At 33.7% G+C, this 22,142-nt stretch overlaps 1 protein-coding gene across 6 annotated transcripts in view; it reads right to left on the reverse strand.

Moving 5' to 3' along the window:
• Positions 1-2,487: 2,487 nt before the first annotated feature.
• The window catches only part of FXR1 (FMR1 autosomal homolog 1), a 59,248-nt gene continuing 39,593 nt past the window's right edge, over positions 2,488-22,142 (reverse strand). Inside the window, exons 11-18 of one of the 6 annotated variants that reach the window (XM_015072884.3) lie at positions 17,407-17,493; positions 15,975-16,032; positions 15,825-15,887; positions 10,689-10,892; positions 8,730-8,930; positions 7,924-8,004; positions 4,323-4,414; positions 2,488-3,556 (exon numbers count right to left, since the gene is read on the reverse strand). In XM_015072884.3, the coding sequence (XP_014928370.2) occupies positions 3,386-3,556; positions 4,323-4,414; positions 7,924-8,004; positions 8,730-8,930; positions 10,689-10,892; positions 15,825-15,887; positions 15,975-16,032; positions 17,407-17,493 (957 nt within the window). In that variant the 3' untranslated portion in view covers positions 2,488-3,385. Of the gene's footprint in view, positions 3,557-4,322; positions 4,415-7,923; positions 8,005-8,729; positions 8,931-10,688; positions 10,893-15,824; positions 16,033-17,406; positions 17,494-22,142 lie in introns of all 6 variants that reach the window. The other 5 variants (XM_015072870.3, XM_015072895.3, XM_015072878.3 and 2 more) reach the window with 5 other exon arrangements.

Raw genomic sequence — 22,142 nt, forward strand, 5'->3', positions numbered from 1 at the left:
CCTTAAAGCCTTCTAGAAAATCCAAGTGTAAAAGTAATTTACCTTTACTCTCCAATAATCACCAGTACAGGGCTTAATGCATTACAATCAGGTTTTCCATTCAGCTGTCCTTCCTTAGATTAAAAGCTTTATTGTAGGCATAACCTATGAGAAAACTAGGTTGATTTCAACCTCAAGAAAATGCAAATCTGTGTGAAGTTGTATCTGGTACTATTATCCAATCTAAGTGCAACATTGTTAACATGCCAACTCCGCAGAGACCTCTCTCAAATTACAAATCAGATTTCTAGCAAATAACAGCTACAAAAATACCCCATGTTAGCATCGAGGTGATGGATCCGAGCTACTAAAGAATGGCTGACATGGAGATCCAGAAAACAATACCAGCTACTTTTGCCTCTTCCTCAGTAACTTATTAGTGTTTCTGTTCTTAGATATTTTACTTCCCTACGTGTACCTGTATTTGTTTTGCACAACTATTTAGGCAACTTCCCTCAGTCTTGTTCTAAGGAATGTCTGGGGTTTTCACGAACAGTTCGATGTCCTGCTTCTCTTAACTCCACATTAAAATACACAAAACGACTTAAAAATTGGTGTATTCTTAGTACAATTTTACCAAAGGTGACTGTTTTACCAAAGGTGACTGATCTATCAACAAAGACCCATACACACCATTTTGCAAGTTTTAGGCCCACTGAAGGCTTTAAAAAGGTGATTCCATGGGCGCTTGGCTCAGTTGGTAGAGTATGCAACTCCATCTCAGGATTGTGAATTTGAGCCACACGTCCAATGTAGACATTACTTAAAATCTTTAAAAAATAATGAAATGAAAAGGTAATGCCAAACCCAAGATCCTACGCTTGCCAAAGTTTCAGGAAAAGATTTTTATCCCCACATAATCTTAATAAGCTTCCAGATGTGATTTCACCTAAGTATACTGAAATATCGGGGTTGCAAAAGACATTTGGGCTTTTCTGTTGAGTGTCTTTTAGCATGGCCTTACTTAGCAGTAAGTTTTCCCAGAGCAACATCTCACTTAACTGGTGTAGTAGCCAAAAAAACATACATCCCTCTCAAATAATCTGGTGGGCTATCTAATCACCAATAGCTACCGCCTTTGGGGAATAGGCTTTTTTGAATCAGAGTATACGGTATTTACCCAAGAAAAGACTCATGGTTCTGCAGTACAGAAGATGCTGGGTTTAGTCACTTGTAAATAATGAAATCTTGATACTAATTTCCTAGAATGTGGTTATTCTGAACAACTGCTTGTACAATACCCACTTTCTAAGATGGTTTTAGGTTACTTTCTCAGTGAAACAATTTTTATGGCAGAAGAATCTTAGTGAATCTACTCTACATGGAAGAAAATGAAAAATCATTTTTTTCTTTACACCGTATTTACCACTTTGGGGATTAATGAAAATTCTCTTAACTTGTAATTAATCTGTAACCCTGTTACTCTAGACAAGAATTAAAAAGCCAACAGTTTTACTTCTTTCTTTTGATGGTTAAAAAAGACATCTGTGGGTTAAGTTTTTTTTAAAACTCAGGATATGATTTGATACTGTTATTCAAAATCCAAGGATTGCACTATTCATACCACACCTTACTTATAAATTCTATTATTAGGATTTTAGGGAAATGCAGTTAATGCCATCACATGTTAACCTCAGTGATAATAAACGTGAGGTCTAGGGTTATATGTACACTGATCTGACAATTATTACATTTTTAGCAATACCTTGAAATGTCTTTCAGCCATTATAAATTAACTAAAACCACTTAACAGTTTTATGCACATAACAAATTAACACAAATTATGCACATAAAAAACACTTTCAAACATCAAGTGACAGAAAGGGCTGTCTTTCTTGCTCAGTGGTCTATATATACTATAGAAAAAAATCCTCCAGTAAATCCACAATTATCTGATATGACCTCACAATTTTATCTGCATAATTATATTATTACTCTTTGAAACACTTTATGTGAAGTCTTCATCTTCCTAAAATTAAGTAATGTGGCTAAAATATATACAAAAAATACAATCATTAGTTTGACAATCTTCAAAATTATTTCCTTGAGAATCAAAAACCAAGCTCATGGTCTACTTCTTAAAAACTGCTCACCATTCTGATTTATAAAAATATTTTTTAGTAAATTATCAAAGGCCAAAGTAAAATTCTGCATTTTATCCCACTGCCTTCCAAAAGTTGCCTTTGAGTAGATTATAAAACTTTTCCTAATTATTAAATGTATGACCAATTCCCTAAGCCAATCTATTCTAACAGACTAAATTTTAAGCTTTCAGAGGTTTCATTACAAAATAATTAACTCATCAATTAATATTTTTATACTATTTATGAGCAAGTAATGCTTTTTTAAAAGCAATTAGGATAACTATTCTAGGCCTATTACTAGTTCCAACTACTATGCTATAAAAAGTATACTGGTATAAAAAGTAGAAAGTTAAAAATCAGCAAATGGAAGATCAAAGTTTATTTACTACCTGCATACAAAAACATATTGCACATCAAACAACCAAAATCAAAAAAAAAAAAAAAAAAAAAGAAAAAGAAAAAAGAAAAAAAGGAAAAGAAAAAAAGGAAAAGATACTCTATTGAAGACTAACATGTACTTTTATACAGAATAAACCTGGAAATTGATCTTTTCAGTAGTTCAGGTTATCTCTGAAATGGACATGACTAATTCAGCTTAGTGTTTTAACTAAAGCTATGTTTGATTTTTAAATACTGTACACTTTAATAAATAAACCAAACAAAGCCTCAATGTAGAACAGTCACTGCCAATATCACCCAGTGTCCCTGCAGATGAGAGTTTAACAAATGTATTCCAGTGGTCTGCAGATTTTCCTCAACATACAGCATTTAAAAAACACATTAAAACAGACCAGTTTCCAGACTACACTAATGAAGAATTACAATTCAGTGCAAAATATTTTAGACTGCATTTCATTCTAGTTTTCCTCAGGTGAAGAAGTGGTTGCATATTATTAAAAATGTAACAAAAGCAGCTAATGCTTTCATAAAGAATATTACGTTAGGGATCCCACCCCACCCTCCTCCCCCCATCTCTGCCATATTTTGAAAACAAAATAACATTTCCTATAGCCAGCAACTTTTTTTAATGTTACATATACTATTCTCAAGGCACATCTGATGATATATTTTATAACACAGTAGGTGTCAAAGTATGTTTAACATATGATTTCTTCAGGATCCCTCCCCTTTCTGAATTCCAAATGGAGGAACTGAAAGTGCGATGTAAAGACTGGCGATCCATATTCTATCTTTGGCAAGCTTGTACAAGCACTATTGTAAAATGTAATGTAAAAGAACTGTAAACTAGGAACTTCTTCAGTTTATGAAACACCATTCAGGACTGCTGCTTCTTGAGTGTTTTCTTCTTTTAAGGTATTAATCTTTTCTTCTCCTGGAGTACGCTGTAGCTTAGAAATTTCATCGCCAGAAGCACTAGTTGGGCCATTTATTGCCTTTTCTGAAGGACCATGCTCTTCAATCACATCTTTTGCCTGCCAAAGGGAGACAACTTTTTCAACTTCTTTATAAATGAAATCTATAGCTGAGGAGGAAAACAGCTATATAAACATTAGCTAATAAATCATTTCAGTTTCACATACGACATTGGATCAAAGAATTAAAATGTTCTTAAAAGTTTCAAAGCATATACCAATGTATTCCACCTCTACTGGTCTTTCAACTCTATCTTTAGTACCTAGCAGTCCTTAACAACAGGAAGAATCTGAACTTGTTTACTGAAAACTTGAACCTAATTTAATTTTAACCACTGGAAAGCTCACCATGTAAAAGATATAAGGTTAATACCCTAAGCAAATAATGCCTATTTTACTCACCTTTACATTTCACATCTGTTAAAGCATTTAAAAGACTTGACACTTAAAGAGGTCTATAGCTATCACTGAGAAGAGATATATATAGCCTACTGCTCCCCAAATTAAGCCAATAGTCTCTGTCCAATATCTTTGGATAGACTGAATTTTACAAATGCTATTTGGAATTCTAAATGAAAAGTATTCCAGGCTCAAGCATGCATATCTTCAGTTACCTGGGGCCAAGAACAAAACAAAGAGTAGTCTTTAAAATATTATTTGTCTAGTTGGGGAAACAAGTGATCATACAATAAGATAAGAAGTAAACATAAAGCTAAACCATACCAACAAAAATAATAAAAAAATAAAATAATAAAAAACAAAAACAAAAAAAAAAAACAGAAACGAAAACCAAACCAACAAAACCTACAGGTTAAATTCTCCTTACCATTTCTTTCTTGTTTTTAGCCAAAGTTTCCCTTGGGATGTTTCTTTGTCTGCTCTGAGACTCAGCTCTAGAAATATAATCTGCAACTGTGACTGTTGAAGATGAGAAAAAAATTACAGGTGTTGAAAAAATATTTCTAAAGTTTATTTATGGATAAAGAGTAATTTTACTTTTAAAATAAACTGACGGTGGGTAACCCAATTTCAAAATTTTAAGCTGGGTACCACCTCCAACCAAAAACAAAGCTTGAAAAATGTGCCTGTGATTTAGTGCTGACAATAGAAAATTCCAAGCTGGAGATCAAGGAAGCCTAGATTTAAGTCAGCTTTCTTAAGAATCCAGCCATTGCTTCTGGTTGACTCCACGGTTGGGATAAAATTTGATATAGAAATCCACAACCAAGAATAGGAAATGCAGCATTCTCAGCCCAGTGTTTGCAATTCTCAGTGGGGAAAAAATGGGGCACATTTGGTGCAAATCACGGTGTGCTATACTTCACCAGAGATATAAAAGATGTACTCATATATTAGTTGTTTTTGTTTGTTTTTTTTTAAGTACAAGATATCCAAGTGTGGTATTTTACAGTCCTTCTTTTAACATTTCACACTAGAAACCATTGTGAGTGATCTAAAATAAATAACTACAAGCAAACTAAAGATGGCAGACCATCACCCTAAAAACGTGGACATTAATTCTGGTGGGGAAAAGGGCCACCATTAATTCTGTAACAATCCCTTCCCTGCTTCAATAATCTTTCAAGGGACTAACTGAAGTGTTATGTGTGTTTTGCAAGAAGTGGATGGCAATAGTGACAAAAGAAAAAGACTAACACAAGCTAACACCCTTCTGCCAACCCAAGTGGAAAAAAATGATCTCTGTTCTACAGGTACTCTGGCCTCACTTTACACCTCAATCCTTTCTCTTTAGGACTTTATAGCTTAGAATTTACTGATTTGAAGAAATGTCAAAATGATTGCTCTCTTTCAAAGAATTATTTTCTCCCAGAAACTGGTGAAGAAAATCTCTGATTATGTGAAATACAAGGTATTTTAAATTACAGGATGAGAGCAGGTTTATGTAAAGAATGAAAACTTCAAGTAAATTTTAAATTATTTATTTAAAGTCACTAGGGGAGAAATGGTCAGTCCATTAGTTTCAAATTATATGAAAATAAATCATTTTGATAAAATAAGAAAGCTGGATGGTATTTACAAATCACTTTTTTGTGATCACAAATTAACATAATCCTTTTATAAGATCCAAGAATGTTCTGAAACTACTGATCTTTTTAAATCTCAAAAAACCACTTAATTCAGAATGCAAATCATTTATTAGAAACAGCACTAAATAAAAGATGTTTCCTGTCTAAAACTGCCTCTTGTCTTCCAAATTGTAAGAAACTCACTGTGCTCATTTTGAAGCTTTTAAAATCATTTAAATCCACTGTTAATTTATAAAAACATTTAGTAATAGTTTCCACAATTAAGAAGAGGAATACTATCAAGTCCATTTCATTATTATGTACACATATATGGTGGCAAAAACATTCTAGAAATGATTCTAGTTTGTGTAACACCTTCATGAATTCATTCTGTTTCCATAGTTCAACCCTTAGTGACACCCAGAAGAATTCAGTTACTTGGAAACCCTTCTGCATAGACAGACATATTGCTAACTTTGAGTATGTGACAATTGTTAGAACCCTTCATCCACTATGCACACACACAGAATAATATACTTTTTTGATATGGGTATCAACATTAGAGGCACATAGCTGGAAAGGTAAAAACTTACCAGTGCCCCTCCCCCATAAAGGGAGGTACAACTAAAAACAAACTCAATTGACTCAAAACCTGTTTATAGCTAGTCCTTACAATACTAGCCACTTAAAAGGTCAATGAAGATTAATTAATAATTAGAAAAAAAGATAAGCAATTTGTGCAGCATAATTTGGACTGTAGAATTTCCTAAGTGGTCTAAGTAAACCAACTTGACACAAGTGTTATAATCACATTCTTATTAGTAAGGAATATTCACTGCTTAATTTATACTAAAAACAAGAAATCTTGAGCAAATGAGAATAAATTAAATTATATAAGGGAATGTTGACATTTTAGGAGGCTACTTTCCTAGAAGCACTGCCAGGGGCAAGGAGAAAATGATGTGCCTGTTCCATTAATCCTATCTTGGGGGGCTGGAGAGGGGGCTTTTAACAGGTTTTTAGGGGGAGGCGGTGGAAAGGCAGGCTAGGGAACAAGAATTTCTAGGAAAAGTGGCAATCCAAAGATCAGAGTAAAATAGGAATAAATGCACTATAGAACACAAACCATATTACTGGACACCCCAAACTACTCAATTTTCAATTAATATCACACAGAAAAATCTGCCTCTTCTTTAACACCACTATGTTTTTGACGTCCACTGACTTAATAAACCACCATCTAGTTAAAAAATTATGTTATATGTTAAACCCACAATGTAGCTTGAATTTTCTTATTTATAAACTATGGCCAGAAAGTACTGTATTCACCACTGTGCCAACTTTAAAGAACCAAATAAATATGATCGCTTGATCTAAAGAATATTTCTAACACTACAGAGAGAAGAAGAGAAAGGAAAACAATAAAAAAAACTTGGTGGAAACTTTCTATTTTTGACAATATTAAATTCCTTTTAAATTTACAACTACCTTTAAAACACGGACTTTTCTTCAAGAATGGAACTAACACCTTTAAAACCAGTTTTCCCAAATGTCTCTGCAACCACTAAACCTAAAATATTAAAGATACTTGAATTTACATTCTGTATTTGGGGAATACACACCCAAAAATTTGCTTTTGTAAAGAATGCAGAAAATGATTAGTTCAAAAGGGGTTTATTTTTGGTGCACACATTTTCTTCATTGTGAATATACACGTGATTCTCTGTACACAGGAAACGGAATTATGTTCAAAATAATATAGACACAGCAAACAAGTTTCTTTGAAGTTACTAAAAATTATGTCTACTTAAATTAACATTCTAAAACGAAGTAAGTACTATTAATTTGAATAGTTAGTAGGTGTAAGGGAAAAGGCATCACACTACAGTAAACAAAACATAACATGCATTCCTATTAGAAAAAAGACACTTTCAAGTATTTTTCTCATTTATGCTTTTTTTTTTAACTGTGGGTATTTACAATTCCCACAAAAATGAGGTGCTGAATCCAGATATAGTGAGCAGCACCATGCAAAAGTTGCCCAGTTTTGCCAATCAACCTCAACCACAATCTACAACATAGTCCCTGGGATGGCAGGCCCCAATTCAAGTATGAAGAATCTGCCACGTGGACAAAATAATGGTCTTCTCAAAGTATTTCCATGTAAAAAAATTAAAACACAACATTAGTTCAATTAGACAGGTTACTAAACATTTACGAAGTGAAGGAAGAATGCATTTTAGTAGTCTTATTAGTTGAGAAAACAATTTATGTAATGCACATCTTGAATGTATATGCACACATGTGTACATGTAAGTATAATATATTTAGAAAGCAGACACATGACATTTTTTTCATGCTTGGGACCTGGTGTTGTCAACAGGTCCACTCAAAAGTTACCTGGCTGTCTATCTTCTGCCTGACCCCTGAAACGACGCCTGCGGCTACGATTGCGTCGCTGGGGTTTTTTTTCACTATCATCTGTAATTGCAAAGTTTACCATGAACTATTCTGACAAAAACAAAAAACAAAATAAAAAAAAACTTCTTTCCTTCAAAGATTTAAGAAATGCGAGAGAGAACCTTTTAATTAAACAGGGAAGATAAAACGACATACATTACTGACAGGAAAATAATTTTGTAGTTTTAACCATTTCAAATAGATTAAAAATGGAATTACCATCTGGAAAGTAAGAGGGTTTTAACTCTTAATTGAACAAACTGAAAGACTTAATTTAAATTACCATGATTCAGGAATAAAGTCTTCCTTTCCAATACAATTTAGTTTTTAGCAAAGTTAATAACATTTTAGCCCTTTGAAAGTTAATGCCTACTCAATATACATACCTTCACTAATGTCATCATAATAATTTCTAAAGAAGCAAGCTGAAAGCCCAATTTTGGTTTATGAACAGTAGGAGTATTAAGTGCCTTGCAGTTTGAATATTTATACTGATTTAATGGCATCAAAGGGCACTTTTAATAAACACTTTCAAGTTTCAAATAATTTGGTTATATAAATCCGAAAACCAGACATTTCAGACAGATACAAAGCTATCTACCTTGTTTGAATTGAAGTAAACACTAAGAAAACTTCAGTATGTGAATTGCATTAAGTTTGGGTTTTGTTTTGTTTTTGTCTTTTGAAAAAAGCATCATACATTAACAATAGACAATAATATATCTTTTCCCTAAGTGCTTACATACCTAGCCCATTTTCGTTAACTGAAGCTGTATCAGATTCAGTCATCCCATCCATCAGAACAGCATCTTCATCAGTCCTTCGTCTACGAGACCGCCTACGACGGTTAGTACTGTGATGAGATTCGCTGGCATCAGTGTCTGCAGTCTGATCAGATTCTGTATTATCAAGTAAGCTGTATGGATTGCTGTCTGGATCTTTGAGCACTATATGCATGTCAGAGGCAAGAAATATTCGTTTAAGAGAGCTGCAGTCATTAGAAATGCTTTGATCTATATTGAACTACATCTACAATTCTCCCCCTCTATTCCATATTCAAAAAAAATGTTTCCTGTATGACTATTTTTCCTGGAAAGTAATATGAAGAACTTTAAATGGCAATGAAAAAGCAGAAGATGAGCAAACACCCTCACCTTCCTACCACTTCTCTTTGACTTGTTTTGAACATGTATTAGAAAACAGTATATTATTACTTGCTATTTTTGACATTCACATCCTTAGCTAGTCCTACCCAGAAGCTAGAGAAATGAAAAGTGGAGAGACATAAATACACAATTTTGTCCCCTTTACCAAGTTCAAGGTGTCAGCTGCTTCTTTGTGCTAATGTTAATGTGCTATACCCAAGTAAATCACAACACCTGCATTCCATGGCATAATAGAAATGTTACTAAACTGAAGCAATCAAAACAAGTCTATACAAAAAAAAAATCAAACTAAGAAGGTTCAAATTCTAACTGGTTATTGGAAAATATAAAGTTGACTAGTACTCCCATCTCCAGAAACAAAGAATGAAGGTGGGGTAAAGTAGGGTGAGGGTGAGAAAGGGAAAGTTTTAAGATATAATCATAAGGAAAAAAATACCCATCTTACCTATGTGCATTTATTGCCTCCACCAATCAAATTATAGAAGAAATTCACCTAATCACGATTTTTCCTTTCTAAGTTTCCGTAACAGCTAGCAAGCTAGCATCTTTGCAAAAGACACTAAGTTTATCCATTAATCATAAGCACTAGGTAAAGTACATTTATTGTGCAATTCAGCATACTACAATTTTACAAACCTTGGTAATAGTGAGCAATGTAGTAAAATATAAAAGTATTTCCCTAAAAGCCTGTAAAATAAACTTAGGGCTCAAAGAAGATCACTGGAACCAGAGTACCTTTTAAAAATTGTGTGATTTGTTCCAGTTTTTTGTAGTTTGTAAGCAAGTCTGGTATATATTTAATTATATATACGTATGTTCTATAACATTTAAAATACCGTATAAACTTTCACGAGGTATATATATACATTAAGAAAACATGGTTTTCTTAAAGTGGTATACAATAAAGATACGTTAAGGCTGTATCTATGACATAATCTAGTTCACACATCTCTAATGATTCTGTCCCCCAGCCCATTAAACTAAGCAAAAACATTCTCACAACTCCTACCAAAAAAAAAAAAAAAGGGAAGGAAGAAAAAGACAAAGTTGCTCATGCATCTCAGTTCTCAGTCTTCTATACAGCTCAATTCCTCAAACAACACAAAAATTTTTAAATTTCACAATTCTTCCCTGTTCCCAAAATCGTACATAGTACAGCAAAAGTTCTCAGTTGATTTTCAACATTAAGAATATTTAGTATTACATAACTTAGATCTCTCTTTGCATTAGAATTTTCTGGGTCTGGCAAACAGAAATATAGAACCCAAAAATTCTAGCGGGAAAAAAAAACATTCTAATTAATTATGTAAGCCCCCCAAAACTAGAGAAATCTTTGACCACTGAAACAGAATCAGCCAACCAAAATTTCTGACTGGAAAATTCTAGCTAAACCTTCACTGAGAAACACTCTCCAAGGTTTCTCCTTATCATATGCTCCACTACCTTCCTCAGCGAGAAGACACTTGGGGAATGAATTAACTTGTACAAGGTTATACTGTTTACAAAATAAGGATGCTGACATAGTATATAAAAGACTACCAGAACTGATGGAGGATTTGCCACCACGTGGTCCACCACGACCTCGACCCCCTGAAACACTTCTCCCTCTTCCTCCTGGGCGTCTCCTACTGTCACGCTGATGTCGGCTCTCTCGATCGTCTTCTCCTGCCAATGACCAATCACTCAGCTCGTCTTTACGCTCAGATTCTGTTTCAGAGGGGTTAGACAGCTCAGAGTTTGTACCTTGGGAAAGAGAACATAAGCCAATTAGATTCTTGATTTTTTTAAAAAAGGGAAAATAAGGAGTGAAACTTTCCAAAATTATTTCCTACAAATTATTTTAATCACCCTATTAATCACCCTATTAATTGGCTGATTCAAAGGAAGCTAAATTAAAATTAATGTGAAATTTACTAAGTAATAATCAAATATAATATTGTACTAATAATATAGGATCTACTAGTGGGAGATTAAAAATTGGTTTAGATATACTATAACTTGGTAATTATACTTAGCAGAGATTTGTTTCCATGAATACAGAAAATAAATATTAAAACAAGCAAAAAAAAAAAAAAAAAAAACTGGTTTAGATGTGCAGAAATACAGCCAATATAGTATTACAGCAAAGACACAAAACATTACATAGATAATGCAAATGCAGTTAGTATCTGGAAATAGTCAAAAAAAAAAAAAAAACTTGCTCACTTTTAGGTTTTAGTATAATGAAATAACCGCTATTATATTTTAAAGCAAATTTAATCATATTCAGAAAAACAAATAGTTTAATTGTACAGTGTATTCTATCATTATTTTATTGATTCTGGGAAGCACACTATTTCACACTTTAACATCTCTGAAATCACAGTGTTTCTCATAATTGATAGTGTCTTATAAATTGTGAGTGTATCTTTAGTGGTTGTACATAAAACAATTACATTTTACGAACAGTGGCTTAAATTAGAATACACTATTTGAAATTACAGAATAAATTTTAAGAATGTTACTGAGAAGATGACTTTAACCTGACAAAAATTTATCATGACTCTAAGAGTTTACAGACCATTTCTAAGGTTCCAGTGACCTATTTTAATAGTAATCTTTTAAAAATTTAAACATTGCAAAGATTCTATAAAAGCCTGCAATATCATTATCATTATATCACAATTATGTGTTAGATTTAGATGACTCAATCACTACAATACGCATTTCCACTTCTATTCTTTGTTAATTCTGGGATGCCACTTTTATCCCTCCCTTTTATATCAAATATCCAAATAGATCTCTCCTTGAGAGCCCAGTTCAATTTGTAGTTTCAGACCAATTTAACTGAAAAGACTCCTCCCCTCCTCTTATTTCCTTAAAAGTAACATGTATCTATCATGCAATGCTGTCATGTGTAGTTTTCTATTTTTTTCCCTTTGGATTTACATCTCCCTTGGCCTATGGTAGAGCTTTCTTCTACCTCTAAATGCCCCCCCACACCTAACAATGTGCACAACAATTCTCTGTTAAAGCAATCTGCTGCATGACTTTGATATTCATTTGCTCATCTCCCAAATAAAAGTGATTCCATGATAAACCACAAGTTCCCTAGAGTTAAACCCCAGTCATTTGATGATGGAAGTAAAACGTAAGAATTCTTCAGATGCACAACAGTAAGGTACCCACAATAAAACTTAACAAATGAAGAGGCCTAACAATTTCCTTTCTCCTTTAAAGAAAATTCTTCAACATTCATCTCTTTTTCTCCACTTGACATTAAATATGGATGTAACCAGTCAATGATATAAGAATGACTTAGTTGGAACTTTTATAAAAAATACAGCAAGTTTCTAGTATTTACACTCAAGTGTGTTTATTAGGAACGAGAATCTCACAAAAGAGAATGTCTCTCCCAAACACTTATTTATCCAAATGACAAAAAAGAATTTATTAACTGATGTCACGGTTTTGTTGGAGTAAGGGCAATTTATCATTTCATGAGTAGTGAAAACATCCTTTGGAATGTATCTGAATTTATTGACAAACCTATGCACTGCCTGAAAACATTACCAAAATCTGAAGATAAGTAATCTCATTTTTTAAATTTTTACAAAGTCCCTATTGAATTCTCTCTAAAAATACAGTGTATTTAACTCAATGTCACAAGCAAAAGTTTAACCTAAATCTAATATTCACAGGAGTGCTGATACATAGGGGCACATGTATCCCAATGTTTACAGCAGCACTTTCAACAATAGCTAAATTATGGAAGGAGCCTAAATGTCCATCAACTGATGAATGGATAAAGAAGATGTAGTTTATATATACAATGGAATACTACTTGGAAATGAGAAAGAATGAAATCTGGCCATTTGCAGCAACATGGATAGAACTGGAGGGTATTATGCTAAGTGAAACAAGTCAGAGGACAGATACATGTTTTCACTTATATACGGATCTTGAGAAACTTAACAGAAGTCCATGGGGAGAGGGAAGGGGGGAAAATAGTTACAGAGAGGGAGGGCAGCAAACCACAAGAGACTCTTAAATACAGAGAACTGAAGGTGGATGGGGGTGGGGGGGTGGGGAAGAGGGGAAAAAGAGTGCTGGGCACTGAGGAGGGCACTTGTTAGGATGAGCACTGGGTGTTGTATAAAAGCCAATTTGACAATAAATTATATTAATAAAAAATATAGTATTCAAAAGACTTAAGGGGGAGTGGTCTAAATCATAAATACATTTCAGTAGATAAGACAGATACTGAAGTCAAAAACAAAAATGACTAATGAATTGGCTAGTGCTTTTGCTTTATTCATATTAAATAAAGCTTAAACGTTTCTGGGATGGCAAAAAGAACTTTGCAGATGTGATAAGGTTAAGGATACTGAGGTGGGGAGATTATCCAGGTGAGGCCAAACTAATCGAGTGGATCTCAGCTACAGAGAACCAGAGACAGAGCAGCAGAACTCTACAGTCACTGGCTTTACAAAACAGACAAAGAGGGGGTCAGAAGCTGGAAATATCAAGGGAACAGATTCTAACCTGGAGCCTCAAGAAAGGACGAACATACAGTCCTGCTGACAATTTTAGCCCACTGAGATTCATGTCTGACTTCTGACCTAGAAAACTCTTAATACATCAGTGTTAAAGCCTTTAAATTTGAAATGTGTTAAAGCATCAACAGAAAACTGCAACCATTGTTTTAATTTTGTAAAATAGAAGTTAATGAATCAAAAAAAAATGATTTACACTGGGCTTTAAAAATGATTCAAAGTAATCCATTTTTTCATGACTCCAAATACTTATTTTTAACAGAACTTTACATTGTATTTTCCCCTCTCCAAAACTTCTAAAAGCTCTTATGAAGATGCTTTACATCCTTTTCAATGATCATGACTGCTTAACAGCAAAAGTACCATGTTTTATCAACTCCAATATGCCATCCATTCACTGAAAGACATATTTTGTGTGCCACTAAAGAAAATGTTTCCAATTGCATTTTTAAAACATCATCCATTCTAAGGTATATACCAACTTCAGTGCTACTAGAAAAAGTTTCTTACATGACTCACACACACACACACACACACACACACACACACACACACGTATATGTGTGTGTATATATATTATCACCTAAAAATCCTGGTATTAAGTAGACAAGAGAACATCTATAACCAAATTCAAATGGTTTTCTCTCAAGCCCACTAAAATTCAATAGCTATTTCAACAAACGCAATGATACTACTAGTCTGCAAAGTCTCAGAGGTAAGAGTGCCATCTACTGAACAACTTGCATAACTTTCTTCAATACAGAGGATATTCCCTCTACCACTCATAAAAACTTATTATCTAATCATAAAAACTTATTATCACTTTCAACAAAGGTATTTTGCAAAAGACTGGCCTCAGTAAGTTGACTTCCCAAGGGCTTATAAAAGTCTTCAATGAATTCACCATCCTCATCATCCAAAAAAAAGCCAAATCTAATTATCTGTACTAGTAATTTGTGGCTCTAGAATCATTCAATATACTTATTTTCTCTTTAATCACTCATTATCTGTCTTCTGTATTAAATGTATTTTCAAGAATACAGTAGTACTTCACAATTCTCAGATCTTCACATGCTAAAACATGTTCCTGGAATTTTGGTTTTCAGCTCTCAATACAGAGTTAACTTTAAATAATAAAAAATATCAAGAAATTAGAACATGGAAATATATGAAAGGAAAGGGATAATTAACCTTTCAAGTCTACAACAAATCAAAGTACAGATTTAATATAATGTTGGCATTAGAGGAGTCTTCAAACATGAAATCAGATGTGGAATCTGCACACTGTAAGCTTTTATGTATTCCCACTTTCTCTAAATGCCTTCTATTTTGGAAAAGGCTTATGAAATATTTTCCTAAAGCAGTTAGGATGAACAGAGGAATGGAGAAAAGAGAAGGAAAAGAGAAAGGGAAGAAAACAAGGGAAGACAAATCAGGTCACTGCTAAGATCCAAGTCCAAATGCAGAAAAATGGAACTCCGAAGCTGAAGAAGAATAAGTGAAAATTTAGGATTAGAAAATTGTTGACCACCACCATCCACTGGCCCCTTCATACATCGGTTAGGGCCCCATCCTCACAATGAAATACATTTTAGAAAAATGTTCATCTATAAAGTATTGATTTGGTTCTGGCTTTTAAAAAGCCCTCATTTTAGTGAAATGTTCTTTGGACAAAATATTGGCAGATGTGAGAGATTTATATTCAAAACTGCCAACAGAGCTATTAAGTATATTTTAAAAAGCTAGTACAGATGTGCTACATACAACCTTAGCACACTAATTAGCATAGTATTTCATTTTTACTTCTCCTGGAGGGTAGGCAAAAGAGGATTAAAAAAAAAAAAAAAAATGATTCCTAGCAGTATCATCACCATTAGTAGGTTTGATATGTTTACATTCTATATATAAATATGTGTACAACAATTCCATATATATTTAGAATAAACATGATCATGAACTGCCAACCTAACAAAAAACATGTTTGATCTCATTACATAGCTCCTTGAATATCATATACCTTTTACAGTCATTACTATAAAGACATATGACTTGGAACACTCTCCTGCCCTCCATGCCAAAACAGAGTGAAGAACTAACTAAATCAAAAAGTTTAAAAAAAAAAAAAAATTGTTTTTTTTACCATAACCGGAGGTGTAATTAGGGCCCCGACGACCTCTGCCTCTTCCACTATAAGACCTAGAACCTTGTACAGAAGAGACGGTACTTTCATCAGTGGCATATCCTTTTTCCTTTTCAGGCCCTCTGGTGGAAGAAGGTCTGAAACCCATACCAATCTGTCGTAGCTGTTCATCAATCTGTAGGCGTTCCATTCTTAGCTGTTCTACTTCCTATGAGTAAAGCAAAAAAGGTAAATATTCTTCTATGTTGTATCATTTTTACCATCTTAAAAAAAAAAAAAATGAAGCTATACTACTCCCTACCAATGAAAGAAACTATGGTCGTGACCAATTATTTGGTAAAATACAACTGTGTACTTAATAAATACAATTCACAAGGTCATTTGCTGACTCAATTCATTAAACATTTATTAAATACCTTACTGAGCACCAACTACGCTAAGTGTTACAGGCATACAATATTAAAAAAGACAACGGACAAGCATTAAACTATTTGTTGGTGGTTACAAGGCAGAATAAATGTTTCTTATGCTAGGGCAGTATTCTCACTGGGAGTTTTAGTTCCTGTATGTAATAATGTATGTATGCATAAACTGTTAAATAGCTAATAATTACACCATATTACCAGACTCACCCCTCAAGAAATTAAAACTCTGCTAAGTGGGATATAGGTGCCATGTATAAGAGGGACTATTAACCTACTTTTCCATCAAAACAATGACACCCAAGTTGTGGCCTAGAGGTACCAGGAGACTTGGTCATTCAGAAACTAAGATGTGAAGGTAAGGTAACTTGACAAAGCTCTTGACTAAAAGGTAGTAGAGTACTAGAAGATAAAGCATGAACATAAAATGCCAGACTGAACTAAGATTTCTAGAGATGAGTTTCAAAAGAATGGTATCAGATGTGCTTTCAAAATATTAACATAGCAGCAATGATATGAGTGACTAAAAGAAAAACCCACTACTAGAGACAGAGCTGTTGAAGGTTTTACAAGAGAAACTTAGTAATAAAAGTAAAAAAAAAAAACAATTGTAACTTTTAGTAACTTATGGGGCATTTTCCTAAAACCCTTGCTATTTATCAACTCAAATAGATTATATTAGAAACAATGTTTAAGATCAAATGAGGTCTACAGGGTAGTGCATCTGATTCAGAGAACACCAAAGTTACCAAAAAAGCACACTTTCACTCCCAGTTCTCTGCCCTATTTGCACCTAAAACATCAAGGTAAAATAAAATGGTTTCAGTATAGCACAGGTAGATACATAAAGTGATGACAGTCACATTATAGGAACACAAGCATGATCATTTCCTAAAGAGTAAGGAAAAAAATATAACAGTTCAGAAAAAAGAGAAACAACGTGCATAAAGTCCATCATTTTATTATGGGACTTTAAATTTTTAAAATTTTTTAAGGACTTTTTACTTTTAAATTCTCATGTAGAAAAACAGGGTAAATCTGAAGCTTGATTAAATTATTTTAAAATAAAGAATTGAAATTTAACATGAATATAAAATTGATGTAACCTTTAGTTTAACATGTGAAGCAACAATGACATGAATGTGAAACAGCATACAAACCTTTAGATAAGCAATATGGTACTCTAAAAGAACTTGCACATTTCCGATGCTTTCTTTAGTGCCAACAAATACAAATGGAACCATGCCCTGTAAGAAAACACAATGTCTTCAGTATTTAATATTTTAACAAAGTTCTAGTATAAATGTGACATACCAATGTATAATTTGGAAAACTTTTCTAAAACAGCGATTTAAAAATTTTAAATTTTTACTTTTAAAATACCAGTTTATATCAGATTTTCTAATTTCTAATTCAATCTTTCTCTGTATACAAACCACCTTTTAAAGACATTTTCCTTGAACTGGTATGAATTTACAGACTAGATATCTCACCTTGGTGGTGATGGCTTTAAAATGGTAAAGTACATCACCTAGATTATCCCTGACAAGGGCACATAACAAAACCGTTAACGTCTGTGTATTGGAGGGAGTGCTTCCTGACCATTAACACAAGTGTCACCTAAGGAATACAAACATTTACACAATATAAAGGAATTACTAATATGAGCATTTAGTCACCACTATTAAAGCAAATCACAGGATTAACTTTGCTGAATTTATGAAGTAGTACACTTCCAGCTTCTTAATGGCTAAGGAAAATAAGTAAAGCCTAAATACACTCACCCAATCAGTTTCAGTGCCTTGCCTTATTTTGATTCTACAAATTAGTTCCTAACAGCTATTTAAACAGATTGGCTTAGAGAGCCTGAAAAAAAGGGAATATAACAAGCTTAGGAAGTACGGAAGTCTTGACCCTGTCCTCTGGAATTCACAAGCAGATATAAGAGAGTGCAAAGTGAATTAATAAGGGGGGGGGGGGCAGGGGGAGGGGTGGACTCTAAAACATTTTAAGCACATACTATATTTCTGGGAGTATATTATTTATTCTACATCTGTATCTTAATATTCATTAAAAAGTAACTTTAATACTCCAATTAAAAAAAATAGTCCACTTTTACAGTTGAGAAAGCAATTTGCCCGAAGTCATGTAATTAGCAAATCAGTCAGCCAATTTCATATCCGGTCACCTAACTCCAAATAACAACTACATGTTACTTGCCAGAATCTACACTAAGGAAAATGGACAAATAAAACAAAGTCCCTATTCTAAAGGCAATCACAATCTCAGAAAAGATACTAAACATTTCTGCAATAATCTTATTATGTAATATTAGTGATATCAATAAAAAACACAAGAATATTAAAGTAGAATATGGACTATGCCACCACCCCAGATATGGAAACTTTGGGAATTCCTAAGATATTATTAAAGTAAATGTTAAAAACAAATAGAATTTACCAAGTAAGTAAAGAAGAGAAAGTCATTCCAGACAGATGATCTGGAAGGAATTAAGAGAAATACAATGCCTTGACCCTGAAGATGAGATGCTATCACCAGTTAGCTACCTCCAAAGAACAGGCAGAAACACAACCTTAAAGGCACATATACTACAAAATATTTTAATGACTACTATAAAGCCACAATAAAAAATCTGAAGAGTAAATGATTATTACTAAATACACAGATTTCTAAGAGTTTTTTCAGTGAAATTTCTTGATTTTTTAAAAATACTAGTAACTGATCACTTATATTTAATAGATGGCACTGAGACTACCAACTAGCACATGGGAAAAATAAAGCAGGATCCCTGTTCCTAATACACACACACACACACACACACACACACACACACACACACACAAATCCACTGGAGTGAAAAATTTACATACTTAAAAAAACCCCGCAAATGAAATACAAATGAATTTCTGAATTACCTACATGTAGGAAAGACCTTGCCAAGCATGGCAAAATCAAATGTCTTAAGTCATAAAACAAAAGTCTTAAAAAATCCCAACAGCATAAAAAATTTATGGGGGGGGGGGGGCATATCAAGGAGAAAGAAAGAATATTTACTACAAATATGAAAAGACAAAAGACTAGCTTCCTTAAAACACAAAAGCTCTAGGGGTGCCTGGGTGTCTCAGCGGACTCTTGGGCTCCACGCTGAGCTTGGAGACCACATTTATAAAACAAACAAACAAACAAACTGGTGGCAAGTATGTGGAAAATAGACATAATTCCTACACTGGTAGAAGGAATGTGTGGTGTGTGGGAAACTAAGAAGATCTAAAAATTTAAATATCTTTTACCCTTTGATCTAAGAAATCCACTTCCAGGAATTTACTCTCCAGTTGTAAAGGATGTTTGCTGCAGCACTGTTTTTAGTAGCAAAACAAAGACATAAAAAAGGCAACCAACAACCATCTAAAATCTATTAGACACAATGGAGAGAGGAGAGATATGGACAGAACATAGACACTCATTTGTTTTTCACACTATACCCTCTGTGCTAGTCTAACTTGTATATAAATATTATTTATTTTTCAGTGAAAAACTCAAATCCACCAACATGGGGCTTCAACTCAGGACCCTGAGATCAAGAGTCACATGCTCTACTGACTGAGCCAGCCAGGCACCCCTCAAACCCAATGTTAAAAATTGATATAAAATATTTATCAAGCACCTAACCCTATACAATTCATTGGGCTAGAGTAGAGAATATGAGAATTCAGATTTCATTTCTTGATTCAGAGTCCATAATGTGGCTTGGTGAGGTTAAGATAATAAACAGAAGATTGAGAGAAAAACCATTAAATACTCAATTATACAGATAATAATTGCTATGATAGAGATAGAAAAAGACCCTCTAAGGCTAAAGGTGGGTCACCAAGGACTTCAGAGTAAACAAGCTATAAACAGAGTTGGCCACGGGATTTAGCTTATGAAATGGTAGCCCCAAGTAAGTGAATGCCAACATTCAGATTTGACTTAAAATGCGATGTTTTGAAAATTTTTAAATTTTACACATTATAGGTTTCTAGCTTCTCTTAATACCAAAGATATAGCAACACATAACACATACATTCCCACATGGCAACCAGATAAAAGCTAAGCAGCATCTGTTTCTTCTATAGAAATGGACCGTGTACTCCCCTATCCCTGGTCTTGTATAACCCAACCTGCTTCATCATTTAATAATCTGCTTGGTTTCTGTAAGCATATAAGTTTCTTAACCCTGGCACAGAAATAGGGGTGACACTGACCAAAACTACAAACAGTATATAGTACGGTGAAGTTCTTATTTATGAAGAAAGACCTAAAAGAGTCAGCCTGCAACAAGATTTGTCTTTTTTTTTTTTTTTTTTTTTTTAAGTAGGCTCCACACCCAACATGCGGCTTGGACTCTTGACCCTGAGATTAAGAGTTGCTTGATGTATCGACTGAGCCAGTCAGGTGCCCCACAAGAAAATGTTAAATACTAGAAAGCAACTAGAGGTAAGTCAAGCTAAGAGAAGAACAGATAAGTAAGTAGATAAAACTAAGAAATTTACACTGGAGTCCTATAATGGCCCTAACCAATACACATCTTGATAGTCAAACCAATTTTTAGGCAGTGGTTGTATGCCAAATGGATTATTTTATACATTAAATATAAAGGGGAAAAGTGCAAATTCCAATACTATGACACCTTGATTTTAATCCCCCTCGCAAAGGCAATGGGAGGTAGGGTTGCTTAAAAAGTAAAATTTACTTGAAATTTAAAGCAAGTTTGGAAGCAGTGTAGGCATGAAACCAATTTGAGCCACCAACTACTCATTTCTCTAAGTCATGTGTTTTTCTTTTTCTTTTTTTTTGCCTCTACATTCTAATTAAAGGGAATAAAGGAAATGGCTCTTCAGTAGGCATCTTTACAACATCCAACACATAAGGACTCCTTTGACTACAGTTGTTTTTGTTTTTTTAAAGAGGTGGTTTTTCCCAACAGGCTAACAAACTCTTCAAGCAATAATCTATTCTGCAAAACTAAAGCTGCTTTCTAGGAGATAATTTGGAAGAAAATGCTTGCCTTATATTCACAAGCATACAAAGTTTAAGACACTGGAGCCACCCAGTTAAGAGATCCTTAAAGGGATGGATGAGAAGTAAGGAAGTGCAGTACAGACAAAACATTAACATGTGAGAAGGGACTGAACAAGAAATTTCAGAAAGTTGTTGTCAGAATAGCAACACAGGGGCACCTGGGTGGCTAAATTGATTGAGCATCTGACTTCAGCTCAGGTCATGATCTCAGGGTTCGTGGATTTGAGCCCCATGTCAGGCTCTTTGCTAACAGCTCAGAGCCTGAAGCCTGCTTCAGAGTCTGTTTCTCCCTCTCTGTCTCTGCCCCTCCTCCACTCATACTCTGTCTCTGTCTCAAAAATAAACATTAAAAAATAAAAAAAATTTTTTTTGAAAAGAATAGCAACATAAAACCTTAAAGATTTCAATTAAGAAATAATCAGGGCTTTCAGATTCCAAAAAGGGTCAAGTACACAGTTATTTACTAAGAATTCCTTTAAAACAAACTTTTGTCAGAGTATCAAATTTTACAGCTCTATCCTCTTGTTAAGTACAAAAAATAACTGTTGAAATTATCAAATTGAAGTCTTTTTATCAAAAATGGGTTTTTTTACTGAAGTACTAAGAAACCAAATGAGATCCCAAAGCCCACGTTGAAAGATGACTTATTTTCTAAGTATGTAAAGCAATACAGTAAGGGACAAAAATTTTTTAAAAGAAAAAAACCCACTGTTATCAGAGTGGAAGTACATCACTACATACAACTCACCAAAATGATTTCCAAAATATAAAATAACATCGTAAGTTAGCCAAGAACAGAACATGGTGAAAGAAA

The sequence above is a fragment of the Acinonyx jubatus genome, chromosome C2 (assembly GCF_027475565.1).
Source record: "Acinonyx jubatus isolate Ajub_Pintada_27869175 chromosome C2, VMU_Ajub_asm_v1.0, whole genome shotgun sequence".
NCBI lineage: Eukaryota > Metazoa > Chordata > Mammalia > Carnivora > Felidae > Acinonyx > Acinonyx jubatus.